Source organism: Rutilus rutilus (assembly GCF_951802725.1).
Source record: "Rutilus rutilus genome assembly, chromosome: 19".
NCBI lineage: Eukaryota > Metazoa > Chordata > Actinopteri > Cypriniformes > Leuciscidae > Rutilus > Rutilus rutilus.
The window spans coordinates 35,793,377-35,810,876 of NC_140232.1; the positions used below are offsets into that span (position 1 = coordinate 35,793,377).

The 17,500-nt window shown below is 40.5% G+C and overlaps 1 protein-coding gene across 4 annotated transcripts in view; it reads left to right on the top strand.

Moving 5' to 3' along the window:
- Positions 1-7,120, top strand: part of sema6a (sema domain, transmembrane domain (TM), and cytoplasmic domain, (semaphorin) 6A) — an 80,282-nt gene extending 73,162 nt beyond the window's left edge. For all 4 annotated transcript variants that reach the window (XM_084389135.1, XM_084389137.1, XM_084389138.1 and 1 more), the window contains one exon: positions 4,140-7,120. In XM_084389135.1, coding sequence (XP_084245261.1) covers positions 4,140-5,212 — 1,073 coding nt within the window. In that variant the 3' untranslated portion in view covers positions 5,213-7,120. The remainder of the gene's footprint in view (positions 1-4,139) is intronic.
- The last annotated feature ends 10,380 nt before the right edge of the window (positions 7,121-17,500 follow it).

Here is a 17,500-nt window from a genome sequence, read left to right on the forward strand (position 1 = left end):
TAATTAAGTCTGAAAAATGTATAAAAATGAAGTGAGTTTGTGATTAAAACAAGAACAAATATCAGTGGAGTCAGAGAAATAATCTTCTTCTCTGATTTATTTTTGATTATTCTTTATATCTTCAGTCATTTTGCTTCTCCAGTAAATTTATTTTGATTTAAGAATGTTTCGATTTTTGTGCTGGAAAACCACATGTTTGTTGCCGTGTGAAACGGTCTGAACATCAGTGTGTTGATTAGACATATTCCCCTGCTTAACAGGTTTAGTTGTTTCTTCTTTAAACAATCATTCATTCATTTCATGACATTCAAGTGATCACAGATAAAGGCAGCAGCAGTGTGTGTGTGTGTGTGTGTGTGTGAATATTCACACGTCTCAGTCTCACGCAGGAATCTTCTCATGTACACGCGCGCGACTGCAGGATTGTGTCGGTGAAGTCGGATGCGGTGAAGCTCCACGTTTAATTGTCAGGAGTGACGTCTCATGAAATTCAAATGTGTACCGCTGGTGTGAGATTAGTTCCGCCGGCGATTCGCCTCTGAGAAACCCGTGAGGGCAACAGCCATTATAAACAGGCCGGATTTGAATTTGAATCGATTTTAATTTTATTTTAATAATAACACTGGAACCACACTGACGAATGTCTATTAGATGCAAAATATTACAGCAAATGTGATTTATTGTGAAAACAATGTAGAGCTTCAACAAAAAGGTCTGAAATGATCAAACAGATCTAGTGTTGAGAATGAGGTTTGGTGTCTCTTGGAAATGTGTGAGTGTGATTTATCAGATCGTTTCTCTTCATGAACAGTCTCAGTGTCTGTGAACCAGCTGGTGAGAGTCAGGTGTAGAGAATCACAGCAACTTCATCCACTAAATAACCACTTACAAACATCTACTGATTCAACAGTTCGAGCACAACAAATGTTTTGTTTATGCTTGATATTTTCTTTGGTAATTTGCTGTGATATTGTCCTCTAATTCTCAAGGCGCTGCGTTTGGCAGACTCCAGGTGTGTGTGAAACGTTTAATAAAATGGAAATGATGGTTTAAAAATATATTAGCACTGTTTCAAAGATTCTAATGATTAAAAACATTAATCTGTCAAACTCTGAACGTTTGTGAATGAATAAAGGCTCCAGACAGGCAGATTTCCGCTCTTTATTCGTCTCGTTTCTATTTTAATCCCATCAAACGATATCAAAGTAAATCCAGTAAACGAACAGATCCTCTGTTTCTCAGAAGACTCTGCCGGAGCCTGTTGTTCATCCACAAGATTGATTTGTTTTCAGTGGAGTCGCTGTGGTAATTCATCTTAATCATATTAATGGTATGATATCAGTTAATGGGAATATTTCTGGTTCTTGATCTGTTGATCTGATGACATTCAGAAAGTCTCCATTTCTCCAGGTTTTATCCTCTTTATGGCTCTTTGAAGTCGAGCAACAGTACATTAAGGTTAGAGAGGATCTTCAAAGGTTTTCTGAGTGCTGGCGCTGATCTCCTCATCCTCACGGAGCTTTACCCTTCAGGACATCCACACTGCAAACACAGGAGGTTCTTCCTCAGTGTTTCTGTCTCGCTTTCCAGCACAAACATCTAAACGTTCTTAAATCAGGATACATTTACTACCTAAATTACTTAATACATTTATTAATTAAGTCTGGAAAATCCTCAAAATTAGGAGAGTTTGTGCTTGGGGTCAGAAAACAAGATTTTGCTGCTTCTCCAGTAAATGTATCTTGATTTAAGGATGTTTAGATATTTGTGCAAGAAAATTAGATAAAAATATTATTTGTTAGTTCAGGTCAGCTGATCATGTCTTTAAATGTGCTTTGATAAAATAAACTGTATGAAACGGTTATGTTAACAGCTCTATATACTGTACTCATAGTTCTTTTCATGAAGGAAGACTCTTTTTCCAACATGAAAATGGATCCGTTAGAGCCGTGTCATTTCTCAGGGGTATCGTACAGTAGACGCATGAAAGAGACGCTTTAAAACATCAAACAGACTGAGAGGAAGAGCCTCTCCTGAGAACCACAATGAGAGTGAAGTTAAAAAGAAAGAGGCGCCCCTTAGATCTTCCCTTTAGAAAAACCAGATGTGTGACGGCATTTTGTCATCTTAGAGAGAGACTCCTTCAGAACGCCCAAGATAAGAGGAGTGTGTAGCCAAGGCCATCAGAGTTATAAACCAATATTCACCAGTCCATTAAACGTCTCGAGCTCTGAACAGTGATGGATGGCTGTATCACACGTTTATGGGTTTGTAACAAATGTACAACATTGAATTTATATGCCTCTGTGGGAACATAGCAGCACTTTTCTTCCTGTGTGGATTTTAAATGGTTGATCTGCTGAGAGTTTCATGTAGGCTAATTCATCAGCAATAGAATAATAGCCCTGTTTACACCTGGTATTAAGATGCGTTTTGGTCGATCGGATCACAACTAGACGAGGGAGACACATACCTGTTTACACTTTAATCCGTCTCTTTTGTCCACTTTCAGAAGATGGTTTTGTCCACTTCTGTCCTGATATCTTCGAGGGGAGGGTTTTTGGGCTTCAGATCTTTCTATCTAATGTACGAAATGTAATTTACATATGAACGCGACCGGAGATGACAGAAAAACACACAGAGGAAAGCTCTGTTTCCGCTCTGACAGCCGCAAGACCAGCCGAACACTGTGAGTGTGTGTGTTAGAGATCAGGAATGGTGACAGAACATTGTGCTTAGGACGTTTTTCATCTTTAAACCAAATTTGGACCTTCATCCGACAGTTTAAATCCCGTCTGGATAGTGCACTTCCTATAATGTTTACGCATTAGGTCAGTACGTGGAGAATAGACGTTTTGTGGCTGTTGGAACACATAGGACTTCATGAGCGTCTACACTATAAAAGCAATCCGGTCGATTGCGTTTTCAACTACCTCTGGAAGTGGATAAAAGTGGACAAGCTCAAAACGTTTTAGACCCTGTTTACACCTGTATTTAACATCGTGTACTTGTGATCCGATCGACCAAAACACTTCTTAATACCAGCTGTAAACAGGGCCTCTGTCTCCTTCAGAGATCAAGACAGCAGTTTTATATGGATCTATATAGCAGATTAATCCAACAGTCTTCAAATCCCCATTTTTAACATGCACTGGTGTGCAGCACTTAAAGGTACTTCAATTTCACAGACCTTTCCCGAGATTGAGTCCCGGCTCATAGACCTTTCCCGAGATTGAGTCCCAGCTTACAGATCTTTCCCGAGATTGAGTCCCAGTTTACAGATCTTTCCCGAGATTGAGTCCCGGCTCATAGACCTTCCCTGAGATTGAGTCCCGGGTCTCAGATCTTTCCCAAGATTGAGTCCCGGCTCACAGACCTTTCCTGAGATTGTGTCCCGACTCACAGACCTTTCCTGAGATTGAGTCCCGGCTCACAGATCTTTTCCGAGATTGAGTCCCAATTTATAGACCTTTCCCTTTCCCGAGATTGAGTCCCATCTTACAGATCTTTCCCGAGATTGAGTCCCATCTTACAGATCTTTCCCGAGATTGAGTCCCATCTTACAGATCTTTCCCGAGGTTGAGTCCCGGCTCATAGATCTTTCCCGAGATTGAGTCCCATCTTACAGATCTTTCCCGAGATTGAGTCCCATCTTACAGATCTTTCCCGAGATTGAGTCCCATCTTACAGATCTTTCCCGAGGTTGAGTCCCGGCTCATAGACCTTCCCCGAGATTGAGTCCCGGCTCACAGATCTTTTCCGAGATTAAGTCCCGGCTCACAGATCTTTCCCAAGATTGTGTCCCGGCTCACAGACCTTTCCCGAGATTGAGTCCCGGCTCACAGATCTTTCCTGCTATCCTATTGCAATAAAGGCAAAAACGGCATTTGACCGGCAAAAACATTTGTGTGCAAAGCCGGATTCATTGTCAATAGGGTACAGATGTATGAAGCACAGCTCACACAGAAGTCACTTTCAAACCAATCAGCCAATCAGCGACGAGTAAATGTGACCGCACCTTAAGTTAAGATAGAAGTGTATTGTTGTCAATCTTATGTTTCAGACACACAGGTGAACTTTGGAAATTAGATTATGTTAAAACCCTAACATATTAAACCATTGTGAATCTCTCTTCGCAGGGGTGATCCGTGAGACGTACCACCGAGACCGGGATCAGATGGTTCCAGTGACGCTTCTGGCCATCGCCGTCATCCTCGCCTTCGCCATGGGCGCCATCTTCTCTGGCATCGTCGTCTACTGCGTGTGCGACCACCACCGCCGGCGCGACTTTGAGCTGCCTGGCCGCAAAGACAAGGACTCTGTTCAGTCCAGACGAGGCTCCATGAACAGTGTCACCAAGCTGACGGGGCTGTTCGAGATGCAAGCCAAGGATGGCCGGCCTGAAGCCATTCTGACTCCGCTCATGCACAACGGCCGTCTGACCAACGGCAAGATGCTGATTAAAGCTGACCAGCACCCAGATCTGAGCGCCCTGCCCACGCCCGAGTCCACGCCCATGCAGCCGCGCCGCAAGCCCAGTCGGGGCAGCCGCGAGTGGGAGCGCAACCAGAACCTGATCAACGCCTGCACCAAAGACTTGACTTCCATGGTCACTCCGGTCATCCCGACGGATCTGCCGCTTCGGGCGTCTCCGGGCCACATCTCCAGCGTGGTGGTTCTGCCTTTGACCCAAGCTTACCAGCACGAGTACGTGGAGCAGCCCCACCGTGGAGACTTCGCAGACGACCAGGGTGCCACTCTCGAGTACAAGTCCCTCAAGAGCCCGTGTCACGGTCTCGGTCTGGCGGAGGTCGAGGGAGCTCCTCCTCGCGTCCCCCAGCGAGAGGCGTCTCTGGTGCTCCCGCCCGCCGTCCCACAGATGGGCAAGAGGCTCGACGTGCATTCGTCCATGTACGGGCGAGGCTACCCCATGAGCTCGGGCCTCAAGAAACAGCACAACACCAACTCGTCCAACTCATCCCACATGTCCAGGAACCACAGCTTCCGCGTGGAGACGCCTCCGCCCGCCCCGCAGCGAGTGGACTCCATGCACGTCACCTCTCCGGTCCTCAGCCTGACCCGTCACCCCAGCCTGAGCTCGTACGGGTCTCTGCCTCGCTGCGGATCCCGGCAGCTCAAGCCCGACGTCCCTCCCAAACCGACACTGGTGTCCCTTTCCACGAAAATCAAATCCGGTGACTCCTGCACATAATGCGGGATTAAAGACGGGGAACAGTAAAGTGTGTCTGCTTTGTACAGCTATGTACAGGAAATGCAACTCACTTTTTCCTTTCTTTTGTTTTTGTATATTTTTTAATGTCGAGCTCAGGCTGATAGTGTCCGTTCCAAGAGGGCAAACATCTGTTCCCGGAAAGAGGAACTCTTAAAGGTTTCGCCAGCGCTGTGTTGCAGCTGATGTTTGTTTTCTGCCAAAAGCACATCGGAGACAGGCGGAATTGTTCAGTCGTGAAGCTGCGAGACGCCCCGGTTATCAAGCACTTGAACAAGTTCAGACTGGAGTTTACAAGGGAAAACTGTGAAACGCCGCCGCCTGTCTCAGTGTTACTGTTACTGGACAAAGCAATCGAGTTCTGCCTTCGTGCAAGAGTTCAAAACGTCTACTGAAACTGATGACTAAATAACACGTGACTGTTAATACTAACAGCAGGTTGTATTTATTTTTTAATAAAGTGCTTTTGCAGAAAGAGCATCTCTTTTAGGCTCAAACGAGATGTAAATGATCTTTTTAATTTGAATTAATCAAGTGTGAAATTATTTAAAGTCATTAAACTGGAGCCAGCACTTCTGTCCACTAACTCTTCGGACGTTGCTAAGCAAACTCAGAGACGACGGAAGCCTCCGCATGGAAGGAATATTCCTCGAGCCGTGCCAGAGGGGCTTGTGGGTAAAGCTTACAGCCCACAGAAGGAACTCCTGAATCTCAACTCTTCATCTCGTTCATCACCTGCTGAAAGCCACCGGTCGATCACCGAGTGCCATTCTCGCTCGCGTCTGCGTGACGTAAGGATGAGCCGTACTTAAGACGCTTGGTTTATGCTTTCAAACATATCGTTTTCTCGTCCTGTCCACACACACACACACACACACACACACACACAAACAGGCCTTTTGTTGAAGCATTTCATTTTCAAACATGCCTGTTTCTCTCCTTCCACCTGTAAATTTGTGCCTTACACCCCTGAGTAGTGAAGCGTTTGTTAGCTGTTAACTGTTGTAGTTCTTATAATGACATTTTTTCCCTCATTTGATTAAAAAAATAAACAAAAAAACAACGTAATTGAAGAATGTAGGTGTTGTCGTTGTCGACTCTGGTCCCGTTGCTAACCACAAATGACTTTGTGCTTGATTTCTGATTGTGCCAATGAAACGTAGGAGTCGGCCCTCTTGTTGTGCTGGAAGAATGTTGTTTTTTGCTTTGATTTTGTTTCGTTCGTCCTTTTTTTTTAATTACTTTTCACAAAGTCAAGATGATGTTTTTACACTGTTTGTAGTTGAATTGATGTGTATCTGTGGATCTGGCTGCTTCAAGGCAATAAGAGAAAAACACATGAACGAATCAGATATGATGTTTCTCCCAAACACACACACAAGCTTTCTAATGTATATGATCAAACACAGTTTTTAGGCAGTGAATACAGGCTGGCTCCTGTGTAGATATGCACTCCAATAATATTAGGAAACAGATTAATGTTTTCAATGTTTGTGACAGATTCCGATTAATATAATTTTCTAGATCTATCGTTGTGATGTAATATGAGGGACTGTTATTTAACTATTTTGACACACGTTTTATTGAACTTGGCGTCCAGGAATCTCTAGTTTCGGCTTTGTAGATGTTGAACTCACTTGTCGTCGCAGCCCGTCTGAGACGACTCTAAATCGTGCCGTCTGAATATGTAATCGCTCCGGCCGTAGTGAACGGAGATCACGATTCCCGTGCTGGTGCCTTTGGACTCTGGAAGTGGAGTTTGTACTCTTGTTTGCTATGGTTTCGTCACCGGCCCTCTCCCACATCTGATTCACAGCTAAATGTATGTTGTAAAGAAATTCTCTTTAATAAATGGAAAAAGTAATAAAAACATTTCAGATTCTTGTCACAGAGCTTGTGTTGTTTGTGAGAGTCTTCGCAGCTAATAAAAAATATGTTCTAAGAATGTTTTTGCTTATGTTCCCATTAAGTTATTTATCAAAACGTTGCTTTTTAAAAGTTTTAAAACCTTTGCTGATGATATTCCACTGTATGATTTGTGAGAGATTTTCACCTTACTTAGGTTGAACCAAGTGTCCCTGACACCAGAAAATATTATACTCAGGTGAGGTCAACATTCTCAACACATTCACACACTCTTCAAACGCCAAAGAGTAGCTATTCTGACCGCATAAAATAAAATTATAGTTACCTGACCGCAATCTAAGAGTCTCGCGCTGAGTCGATCTACGTCTCGCCCTCTTCCGACAATATCACTCGGGAATAGGGTCTTAAGTGTCTCACTACCACTAACTAACTTACAGCACAGCAATAATAACCAGACAGACTTCAGCAAATGCCCTTTAACCCTCAGACGGTCTTTGTTTCGGAGTCACATCCTGGGCCTTCCCGGTCAGAAGTGACCGGAGGCCTAAAAATGAAACTTCCTCCATCCCAGTAAAACCAATGCAATTTATTTTTGTTCTATAATATTTATTCTTTTTAATTTTGTATTTTGAGATCATTTTATTGAATTTATTAATATTTATGCAATATTTATGGTCTATTTTTGCCATTGAAATTAATAAAAAAATTAATATACATTTTTTTTGAAGCAGATTAGCACCATCTGGTGAGAGTATGGAGAGAAAGCGTAGAACCATGGTGTAACCACTAGATGGCATCTACAGTTCTCTATAGAGAGGCATGTGAATTCCCCAGCTGTTTATGGACACATTTACTTTTTTTTTTTTTACAGAATTTGTAACAAAAAATGCAATTCATTCAATTATAACACTTTATGTAAAATAATATTACTTTTTTTTTTTTTTTTTTTTCATTCATTTCCTATGGGTCGGTCATTTTTGACCGAAGACCACAAGTGTGACTATTTTTTTTACGACCACTTAGCATGCTCGAATCATGACCTCAATTTTTTTGTGTGTGCACATACCTAATGCCATACAAGTCACCAAGTTTCGTAACATTCCGATGAAGCTGTGATTTTTAAAAATTCAAAACAGATTTTTTGTAATCAAAATGTATTGGTATTTATGTGTATAAAAGTGTGTGTGTATGTGTGTGTGTGGGTGGGTGTGTCTTTTTTGTACTCTTGATGTTGTAGAGTGTCACCCCTTTACAGTGGTGTACTTTTTTTTAGGATTGAGGCCGATTTGAAAATTCGGAGAATTTTGTTTTTTTTTATGGCAGTTTCCCATTAATTTCCTATGGGTCGGTCATTTTTGACCGAAAGACCAAAATCGTCACTATTTTTTTTACGACCATGCTCGGATCATGACCTCAATTTTTTTTTGTATTCACATACCTAATGCCATAAAAGTCACCAAGTTTCATAACATTCCGATGAAGCTGTGATTTTTAGAAATTCAAAACAGAAAATGTTTCGGTCAGAAATGACCGAGGACCGTCTGAGGGTTAAATGCTTTAATCACAGCCTCAGAGAATCTCTCTCAGAAAGAAGAATACATCAGGTTTTTATAGGATAGACACATATAACAGTAAGATTAACGTGACATTACTCATGGTCACCTTCCTTCCATATGATTGGTTTAATCTGTGAAAAACAACACTTCACCCGCTGTTACTGACGGAGAAAATCTAGATCTCAAATCATTGAAAACATGGAAGAGGGTAGAAGTTCATTTGATTACTCAAAACGTCATGAGACTATTATAGAGTTATGTTTTTGAAATTCTCACAAAATTTCCACTGGTTTCGACACAGAGCCTACATTTTGTTAAATTGTTAGAATGTTAGGCATAATTCAGGTTAGATGTTAGAATTATGATTAGTTTAAAGGGACACTTCACCCATGGGAACATTGATCTTCATTGAAAGTGGGTCATATATGTAGTCGAAATGTAAAATAAATTTTGAATTTGGTGCCTTCTTGACCGAGGAAAGAAAGAAAGTAACTTCAGGACGCATTTGTATGAAAGACAACAACTCCCACAATGCACCACATTGCACAGCTGCGCAAGCCACTCCCACTAATCCAGAACAGCATATGAATCACTCATCCGTCCATAAGGCTAGCTACCTACAACCGGAGCTTGAAATTCATTTCACACAAAATGTCTAACGTTAGTTATTTGGCGAACTCATTAATGAATTACTCCTCATTTGTATTTCTTTCGAAATGGTGAATTATTGCATGGTAACGTTACCGGGATGTTCAGTCAGATGCGGTGCGACCGTGCGAAACTAGGATGGTTCACAACACAAACGTCCGTGTCCTCGTCTGATTCAGAGATTTCGTCTAGGAGAAATTCTTTGCCGCAGACGGACTCTATCTCTGTGTTCGTAGCGGTTCGTAGTTGCATAGTGAGATCACCGGCGCCACCAGTCCGCCCTAACCCGAGCCAGTCTGGGCTTCTCGTCCGCGACAGGCAGGTCTTCCGCCTCGGCTGCTCTTCGCTATAATGTGGCTTGTAAAGGTAGCCACAAACACCCGATTCGAGCAGCAGACTTCCGAAATCCTCTTCTTCTACATCATATTGAGTAACGTTACCCTCCGCTATTGTCATATCTTCACAGCTGGCTCCACAGTGCCTGTTAGCTTAGCTTCCAAACAAGATGGAGGATATTGCTTTCAGTTTCAGAAAGTGAAGTCCCACCCACTGATCTGTAATAGGTCTGTAGCGTGAGCGGGTCCCGCCCCCTGGAATAATGAGGAGCTAGTGTTTGTAGTCTCTACACTTTTCAATGAAATGTGACTTCCTGCTTATTATGACGCAAAATGATGATTTTTACGTCATAATAAGCAGGAAGTAAAACACTTAAATCCTTATTTCTCCCATCTCAGGGAAAAATGAACGAAAAATCCACGTTTATTATAATATATGACTGGGTTTCTAACAATACAAAGCTTAATGCAAATGGGTGAAGTGTCCCTTTAAAATACAGTTTACTATTTTATTTATTAAAAAATCCATCACACATTCTTCAAACATAATGGGAACGCTACCTTTGAATGTTCTCTGAAAGTTCTGAAACAAGTTTTATGAACAATGAATAATGTTTTTGTTCTAACGTTTTGAGAACATTATTAAAGACCATATAGCTTTGAACGAACGTTTTATTAACATTACTGCCATCTCATTTGAGAACCTCGTCACTCAGAGCGATCTCTGAAACGTGAGGGCGACGTCGTCTTCACGCTATGATGAGCTCGTTCTCCTCCTCATGAGGGTTTGATGAGCTCGTTCTCCTCCTCATGAGGGTTTGATGAGCTCGTTCTCCTCCTCATCATGAGGGTTTGATGAGCTCGTTCTCCTCCTCATGAGGGTTTGGCACCTGCTCTGCAAAGACTCGATTGTTCGACTTCTCTAACCGTAAATAAACATGGAGATAAGAATCGCTCTGGAGCCCGTGTGGCGTCTACACGTCGACGATGACTGATTAAATGTTTCTCAGGTGTCCTGTTGCTTTGTCTGGACATGCCCTCGTCTTCACTGTTTGTCCATGCGATATATGTATAACAGTAACTCGGTGACTAACTCCCGCTGTGTGTTCTGTAAACAGAGACTGACTCTGACCTCCAGAAGCTCGACTCGCGGCAGATCTGCGGTGAACGCCACTGATTCACAGCCTGTAATGAAGAAACAGGCTTATAGCTGTAATCCCGACCCTCGCTCCATCGGACATCTGCTAATGACCGTCAACATGAGCCGCTTCTGCTGCTCACACTCAATCCGTAGAGAAACGTTAAACCAGCTCGAGACCACACACACATTCATTTAGTTTAAACCCTACAAGCGCTGCTTCATTACGTGAGTTTATAATGTGAATAAAGTCTCATTGCATGACTCAGGGCCTTAAAGTACATCATATTCACTGCAAAAATGCTTTTCTTACTAGTATTTTTGTCTTGTTTTCAGTCCAAATATCTAAAAATTCTTTAAATCAAGATGCATTTACTAAAGTAGTGAAATGCCATTATGTCTTGTTTTCTGGGGAAATCAATCAAAATTAAGAGAATTGTTGCTTAAAAAAATCTAAATGATCTGCTAATGGGGTCAGAAAAATAATGTTAATTCACACAGAAACGAGATTATTTTTCCCACATTGGCAGATCATTTTGCTTTTTTTAAGCAACAATTCTCTTAATTTTGATTGATTTCCCCAGAAAACAAGACATAATATCTTATGGATTTTTACTCTTCTAGTAAATGCATCTTGATTTAAGAATTGTGAGATATCTGGACTGGAAACAAGACTAAAATACACATTTTTTGCAGTGTTCGTAACCCATGACATTTCTCTCTCAGGATGTTTCACATCCAAACCCTGTTCATATTTTCATTGCAATAAAAGTCGTATTTTAGATGCATGTTCCAGATTGCTATAGATGTTATGCTAGTGAAATCTGTTCAGTCTGTGTTAAACATGGCGGTAATGAGACTGTAATCAAATATTTCAGGAATCATCATAAATTGGTGTCATTCGAAATCTTAAACCAGTGAAAATATTGCCTTGCCATGAAAACTTTTAGCGGCTCAATTTTTGTGATTCAGTTTCACATTTGGAACATGACATGTTAGACATACAGCTTTGACAAAAAAAATGACACGCTCATTTTTTGAAGTGCAATAATCTGCCGAGTTTCTTTAAAAAGAGACAAACATTAGTCAGTATTACAAAGTATTCATGAACGACAAGACGGGTCAAAGGTCAAATACTCGGACATATGTGCATCTGAAACACAGTGTTTTCCATCATGTGATGTTCCTCATAACCTCCAGCGTGGAGTAAATCCCTGGAGCGAGTGTAAGCCGAGGCTCGGGATAAAGAGGAACACGCTGGATCACAGATGCTCTACTTTACTCGGCTTGTGAAACTCCTGGGCATAAAGAGCGAGAGTTTGCTGAAGTACGAGCCTCTGAAATCCCTCCAACACAACAGAGAGAGAGACGGGATGAGCCTGTGCTAACGTGTGTGTGTGTGTGTGTGTGTGTGTACTTGTACAACTATCTTTGTGAGGACCAGTTTGAGTTTTAGACCATTGGAGTGAGGACAGAGAGAGTAATGTGAGGACATGTTGGCCGGTCCTCAGTGTCTGAGAGCCTTTAAAGGCCTGTTTGAGGGTCAAGACTTGGTTTTAGGGATAAGGTTATAATGAGGTTAAGGGTCGGGTTAGGGTCAGGGGTCGGGTTAGGCACTTAGTTGTGATGGGTAAGGTTAGGGGAAGCGGCTAGAGATTGCATTGTGTCAGTGAATGTCCTCATAAAGATAGATGTACAAGAGTGTGTGTGTGTGTGTGTGTGAGAGTGCTCATCTCATCCCTCAGCTGAAGGTCAGACGGGCGTTACAGGTTTTCGAGACGGATGATTTTCTATAATTATTTTCAGCATTGAATCTCGTTAATTGCAGCACTTTAGGGTGAGTGATCCTGTCACTGAACACGAGGACGGCGCCGCTACGACTCCAGCCTGATTAACACATTTACACTCATAATTAAAACGACAGGATTATTTATGTTACTCTTCATATGAGTGTGTGTTCATGTCGAGCTCAGCCTCTGATTCCAGTGAAAGTCTGACCCCATTGACACAAAGGTCAGAGGTCAAACGATCATTCATGACACTGAGTGCTGCTGGAGAGGATGAGTGGCAGGCCAGTGGGAGGAAGTGATGTCATCAGCTGGAGTGTGTGTGTGTTCTCATGACGGATCACGTATGTAGGTTACTGAAGCTTCACCGGATCCCACTGAAACCAGAGCACCAGCTTCATGCATAATTAATTAGCCCCTCCCCCGTCCCAGGTGTCCTACAGCTGTGACACAATTTACATACTGCCCCGCCCACTTTCATAATCATGCTGACAATGCAAGGAGAGATCACACTCTTCACTCTTCACTCTCGCAGTGTAAAGCTTCTCAATGCAGTTTATTAAACATGAAAACCATAATCCTAATAAATATATAATTTTTATCTTGTTTTGAGCTTTTTTCCATGTTTTAACTGGAAAGCAAAACTAATTAAAGCTGATCTGGGTCATTCTATCAGATCCAGCCATCAGCGGCTCTCGTGTGTCAGTGTCCTAATAAACACATCATGTTTGGGTGAATCTTAATGAAGGCTTTTAACGAGCGAGAGCCTCAGACACTGGAGCCGAGCGACACACATGAACAGATGAGCTCTAAACGGATTAAAGGAATAATTCACCCACAAATGAGGATCCAGTCATTATTTATTCACCCTCATGTCGTTCCAAACCATATGCTGTTATTTACTGAGGGAACTGTGGAGCGTTTTGAGGTCACTGCGATATTCCTCGTGTGGAAAGAGGTTTTTCCATGTGAGTAAATGGAGACAGAATTCGACACGTTTTTATCGGAATGACTGTGACTGCGAGTGTGTGTGTGTGTGTGTGTGTGTGTGTGTGTGTGTGAGTGAGTGTGTGAAGGCAACGCTGAAGGCAAACGCAGATCTTTGTGTGAAAGAGGATCCGCGAGGCAGATGGAGGAAATGTGCAGCCATGGGATTTTCCACATGGATTTCTCTGCGGGTACCTGGATTTGGGAAACAGGATTAGCGGGTGTGTAATTACTGTAGGGTGTGTGTGTGTGTGTGTGTGAGAGAGAGAGAGAAACACACACAGTTCAGCTTTAAAGAATTCATGAATTCTGTCCTAATTTTAGAGTTCTTGGCTGAGTTGGAATATGAAGCAGGATCTTCGAATGCAAACACGCTGTTTTAAGACAAAGACACGCAACGCACTAATGACTCCAGAGAAACCCTGGCAGACGTCCGTGTGGAAACACTTCAGCAGCAGAAATACAAACACGCTTTTTTAAATCATGGCATAAAAAGCTAAAATTATGACTTGTATTTATGGAAACTTTAAATTATGACTTATAAAGTCACAATACAGTCTCATATATGAAATACTGGGACCCGCAGAGAAATCCATAAGTCATTTATGGGACGAAAGTTGAAATTGACACAATAAGTCATTTATGGGACGAAAAGTTGAAATTGACACAATAAGTCATTTATGGGACGAAAAGTAGAAATTGACACAATAAGTCATTTATGGGACGAAAAGTTGAAATTGACACAATAAGTCATTTATGGGACGAAAAGTAGAAATTGACACAATAAGTCATTTATGGGATGAAAAGTTGAAATTGACACAATAAGTCATTTATGGGACGAAAAGTAGAAATTGACACAATTGACACAATAAGTCATTTATGGGACGAAAAGTTGAAATTGATACAATAAGTCATTTATGGGATGAAAAGTAGAAATTGACACAATAAGTCATTTATGGGACGAAAAGTTGAAATTGACACAATAAGTCATTTATCGGATGAAAAGTTGAAATTGACACAATAAGTCATTTATGGGACGAAAAGTAGAAATTGACACAATTGACACAATAAGTCATTTATGGGACGAAAAGTAGAAATTGACACAATTGACACAATAAGTCATTTATGGGACGAAAAGTTGAAATTGATACAATAAGTCATTTATGGGATGAAAAGTAGAAATTGACACAATAAGTCATTTATGGGACGAAAAGTTGAAATTGACACAATAAGTCATTTATCGGATGAAAAGTTGAAATTGACACAATAAGTCATTTATGGGACGAAAAGTAGAAATTGACACAATTGACACAATAAGTCATTTATGGGACGAAAAGTTGAAATTGACACAATAAGTCATTTATGGGATGAAAAGTAGAAATTGACACAATTGACACAATAAGTCATTTATGGGACGAAAAGTTGAAATTGACACAATAAGTCATTTATCGGATGAAAAGTTGAAATTGACACAATAAGTCATTTATCGGACGAAAAGTAGAAATTGACACAATTGACACAATAAGTCATTTATGGGACGAAAAGTTGAAATTGATACAATAAGTCATTTATGGGATGAAAAGTAGAAATTGACACAATAAGTCATTTATGGGATGAAAAGTAGAAATTGACACAATTGACACAATAAGTCATTTATGGGACGAAAAGTTGAAATTGACACAATAAGTCATTTATGGGATGAAAAGTAGAAATTGACACAATTGACACAATAAGTCATTTATGGGACGAAAAGTTGAAATTGATACAATAAGTCATTTATGGGACGAAAAGTTGAAATTGACACAATAAGTCATTTATGGGATGAAAAGTAGAAATTGACACAATAAGTCATTTATGGGACGAAAAGTTGAAATTGACACAATAAGTCATTTATGGGACGAAAAGTAGAAATTGATACAATAAGTCATTTATGGGATGAAAAGTAGAAATTGACACAATAAGTCATTTATGGGACGAAAAGTTGAAATTGATACAATAAGTCATTTATGGGATGAAAAGTAGAAATTGACACAATAAGTCATTTATGGGACGAAAAGTTGAAATTGACACAATAAGTCATTTATCGGATGAAAAGTTGAAATTGACACAATAAGTCATTTATGGGACGAAAAGTAGAAATTGACACAATTGACACAATAAGTCATTTATGGGACGAAAAGTTGAAATTGACACAATAAGTCATTTATGGGATGAAAAGTAGAAATTGACACAATTGACACAATAAGTCATTTATGGGACGAAAAGTTGAAATTGACACAATAAGTCATTTATCGGATGAAAAGTTGAAATTGACACAATAAGTCATTTATCGGACGAAAAGTAGAAATTGACACAATTGACACAATAAGTCATTTATGGGACGAAAAGTTGAAATTGATACAATAAGTCATTTATGGGATGAAAAGTAGAAATTGACACAATAAGTCATTTATGGGATGAAAAGTAGAAATTGACACAATTGACACAATAAGTCATTTATGGGACGAAAAGTTGAAATTGACACAATAAGTCATTTATGGGATGAAAAGTAGAAATTGACACAATTGACACAATAAGTCATTTATGGGACGAAAAGTTGAAATTGATACAATAAGTCATTTATGGGACGAAAAGTTGAAATTGACACAATAAGTCATTTATGGGATGAAAAGTAGAAATTGACACAATAAGTCATTTATGGGACGAAAAGTTGAAATTGACACAATAAGTCATTTATGGGACGAAAAGTAGAAATTGACACAATTGACACAATAAGTCATTTATCGGATGAAAAGTTGAAATTGACACAATAAGTCATTTATCGGACGAAAAGTAGAAATTGACACAATTGACACAATAAGTCATTTATGGGATGAAAAGTTGAAATTGACACAATAAAGTCATTTATGGGATGAAAAGTAGAAATTGACACAATAAGTCATTTATGGGATGAAAAGTTGAAATTGACACAATAAAGTCATTTATGGGACGAAAAGTAGAAATTGACACAATTGACACAATAAGTCATTTATGGGACGAAAAGTTGAAATTGACACAATTGACACAATAAGTCATTTATGGGATGAAAAGTAGAAATTGACACAATTGACACAATAAGTCATTTATGGGACGAAAAGTTGAAATTGACACAATTGACACAATAAGTCATTTATGGGACGAAAAGTTGAAATTGACACAATAAGTCATTTATCGGATGAAAAGTTGAAATTGACACAATAAGTCATTTATCGGACGAAAAGTTGAAATTGACACACATTAGTGTTTTGTTTTAACGTCTTGATGATGAAGCTCAGAGCCGGTGATTGACAGATCAGCGTTGCTATGGAAACCGCTGAAGCAAGCTCTTCTGCTGCCACTTTGAGGTCATAAACTTGCTAAAACAACAGCGGGCTGAAACCGCGTCTCGCTCAGGAATGTGAATGAGTGTCTTGATGCTCTCGTCTCGAGGCGACAGCAGAGCGTGGAGAAAAGAGAGACGAGAGCCAGAGAGAAAGAGTTAGTGTTGGAGAAGAATAGAAGAAGAGACGCTGGAGAACGAGAGGAACGTCTTCAGACGAACACAATGAGTCTCCACACGGATCACCAGCCCATTATACTCCACTTCACTACAGCAGCCTGATGTCTGAACCCTGACCTTTACTACGTTCCTCAGTGTGGGACATTCAACTTTAACTTCTGTAAAAACTACTAGAAATAATAGAAGAACGCCATCATGATCTAGTAAATCTGCTTCTCCATCTCTGTCACCTGATGGAGTTTAAACGACTCCTCATATCCAGTAATATTGTTGATCTGACTGAACAGAACTGAACTGATCTGAATAATAACTCTATTGTTTTTAGAGCCGCTGAATCTGAATTTCTCATATTTGATGGTTTGCATCATTGATTCGGTTTATCACTGTGAAGCCGCTTAAACTGACTTGAGATCAG